This window comes from Morus notabilis, unplaced genomic scaffold (assembly GCF_000414095.1).
Source record: "Morus notabilis unplaced genomic scaffold, ASM41409v2 Scaffold594, whole genome shotgun sequence".
NCBI lineage: Eukaryota > Viridiplantae > Streptophyta > Magnoliopsida > Rosales > Moraceae > Morus > Morus notabilis.
Genome location: NW_010359491.1, coordinates 353,413 through 356,389, shown reverse-complemented (window position 1 = coordinate 356,389; position 2,977 = coordinate 353,413). Strand labels below are relative to the sequence as shown.

Genomic DNA, 2,977 nt, shown 5'->3' with positions numbered 1-2,977 from the left:
AAAAAGAAAGAGAAAAATAAATATGTATACAAAATGATCACTTTTGAACTGGTTGTTTAGAATTGTCTTTAATTTAACAATATTTTCAATATCTATATTTTATAGTGATTGAGATATTATCATTTCAAATTTACCCTTTTATGTTGGTGGTTATGAATTTGTATATTTGATTTTATAGGTGGTTAACAAAGTATAAAAATGTAATTACAATTTATTTTGTAGAATTATAGGCAAATATCATAACTTATAGACATTATCATAACTTAATAGACATTCCTTTTTTTTTTCATTTCATGCATAATGGACAGAACAAGCCCTAAGCATTTCCAAGTACAGAGCCGTTTGTCCAGCCCAATGTATATCGGCTTGTCAATTTTGTGGGCTGGATTTTCCCATGGCCTGGATCTGTTGGAACAATCTCAGCAAAAGATTTTGCACAAAATAGTTTTAACTTCTGAAAGTTAGTGTACAACCGACAACGGCAAAGCTTTCTAGAAGGTTGTGAATCCTTTTCATTTCAGCAGTAGCAATTGAGCACACCACAACCTTACAACAAAACGGCGAAGCGCAAGTAAAGCACAACCGGAAAGAATTCAAAGTCATCTAAAATCTCATCACGCAAATGGTTAGTATTTTCATTGGTGCTCAATGAATCCCACACCTTCAGTTTTCTAGGGTTTATTAATTTTACGCTTTGTAAATCTTGTTTGTTTCTCAAAGAAAATTTTTGGTTTTTACAGTCGGTCACGTTGCACACTAATCTGGGCGACATCAAATGCGAGATCTTCTGCGACGAGGTTCCCAAAACCGCCGAGGTGAGTCCCAGGTGCCTCTTCAACGATTTTTTTTTCTGTACGACATTATCTTCTTTATACGACATCTTTTGTCAAACGACAGTGTTATAGAATAGGACATCGTTTATCTTCCAAAATCCATTCTAGACGGTGTTTTTCAAACGACTGTGTTTTTAAATGGATGGACAATTCATTTTACATCAGGGTTTCTAAATACGATATGGTTTCTCTTTCAATCCGGGGCTTGCGTACGACATCATTCTTTTACGGCAGTGCTTTTCATATGCGTCATTATTCTTCATACAATATCACGTTTCCGTTTTATCAGATCGTCTCAGCATTTCTGATATAGGACCTTACTTTTCATACGACTTGTCTATGCGACCTTTTTTTTTTTTTTTTTTTTTTTTTTCCAAATGAGATTTTTCATACGACATCATTTGGTAGTCCTTTCTTTTTCTTTTTAGATTAGATAAATGACATATTTTTTCCATACGACATCAAGGCATTATTTTTCAACGTTGTTCCCATGCTAATAAAACAGAACATCATTTCTAGTATAAATTGTGTTTGTCTACCTTACTGCGGAATTCATTATTCCTTACAACGTCGTCCTTTTATATGACAACGACTTTTTTCACACGACGTAGTTTTTGATGTTTTATGTGTATAATAAATGCAGAACTTTTTGGCCCTATGTGCTAGTGGTTATTACGATGGGACCATATTCCATAGAAACATAAAAGGTTTTATGATACAAGGTGGAGATCCAACAGGTACAGGCAAAGGAGGGACTAGTATATGGGGCAAGAAGTTCAACGACGAGATAAAGGAGTCTCTCAAGGTAATAAACTAATAAATTAATAACCTTATGCCTTAAAATTTGATTTTATATTTTTCAACAAAAATTATCTGTTGTGTGCTTCATCATCTTGTCAAATTCGATCAACGGTATCTTTTTGCTGAATCGGCAAAAGTCCCTTCATAATGCTGTTTTTCCGAAAAATTTGATAATGAAAGCGAGCAAAATAGGATGGAAACAGGAGAGAATGTTTTGTGTTAGTGGCTTTAACCTTGGTGCTTATTTATATAGGACTATTGCTGTGTAGTCTTCAAGGCCATGTTTTATGTTGACTTTTAACTAAGTTGGATGCTTCTATTTTCCGCTCTTCATTCTTTCCAGACTTCTGAACAGCTTAGTAATATTCATAAGCCTTGAGAAACTTGGACTGGGATAATCATGGCCTAGTTTTAAACTTTCAATATTTTGTGGGCTATCCAATTACTTATCATCAACAGGCATAATATTTGCATTTCATCTTCAATGTCATACTGTCGCATATGGTGTGTATTCAGCTAGATTTGATGGGGGGTTTTTGCATGGTCTGATTACACAATTTTTAAACTGTTTGTTCTTTTCTCCTGTTTTAGCACAATGCAAGGGGGATACTATCAATGGCGAACAGCGGACCCAATACAAACGGAAGCCAGTTCTTCATAAGTTACGCAAAGCAGCCGCATTTGAATGGACTTTACACTGTGTTTGGCAAAGTAATTCATGGCTTTGAAGTTTTGGACCTCATGGAAAAGGTATTTCACAGAGTCACACTAAAATCGTAATTAGTCCCAGCTTTTTCTCGGTGAAAATTGATCTTTTATGTTTCATGACTCATTAAAGACATTCGGCGTTGATTCTTCTCGAGTATGGGATAGTACTAACTGGTGTTTTGATTGGTGCAGACTCAAACAGGACCCGCTGATCGACCTCTCGCAGAGATCCGGCTCAATCGAGTGACTATACATGCTAACCCCCTCGCGGGGTAGTCTTTGATTTGTTGAAATTTTATTGTTGGGACTTGGGTGGTCTTGTTTAGTTGCTAATAGTAACTGCAGATTCATATTCCTGGCTCAACTTGTATTCAGTTTCAGCTGTATTTTTTATAACAAGAAGAAGGATAGAGAGATGGGAAGCCTTGGGACTGTTTGTTTCCGTTTCCGTTTCCATTTTTCACAGTTTTCGAGAACGAAAAACGAAAACACGTAATGAAAACGCGTTTGGTGTAAAATTTTCCAAAACTTAAAAACAAAAACGATCTTGTCCTTATCTGAAAACGATTTATTTCCATTTTCATTATTCCGTTTTCGTTTTCTCTCTTCAGCTCTGTGACCATCTGCAATTGCCC

The 2,977-nt window shown here is 35.7% G+C and overlaps 1 protein-coding gene across 1 annotated transcript; it reads left to right on the top strand.

Annotated features, from left to right (window-relative positions):
• Positions 1–377: 377 nt before the first annotated feature.
• Positions 378–2,764, top strand: LOC21405266 (peptidyl-prolyl cis-trans isomerase CYP18-1). Its single transcript, XM_024163294.1, has 5 exons — positions 378–625; positions 741–815; positions 1,477–1,638; positions 2,226–2,384; positions 2,535–2,764. The coding sequence occupies exons 1-5, from the start codon at positions 623–625 to the stop codon at positions 2,616–2,618; spliced, it is 483 nt and encodes a 160-aa protein (XP_024019062.1). The 5' UTR covers positions 378–622; the 3' UTR covers positions 2,619–2,764.
• Positions 2,765–2,977: the final 213 nt, after the last annotated feature.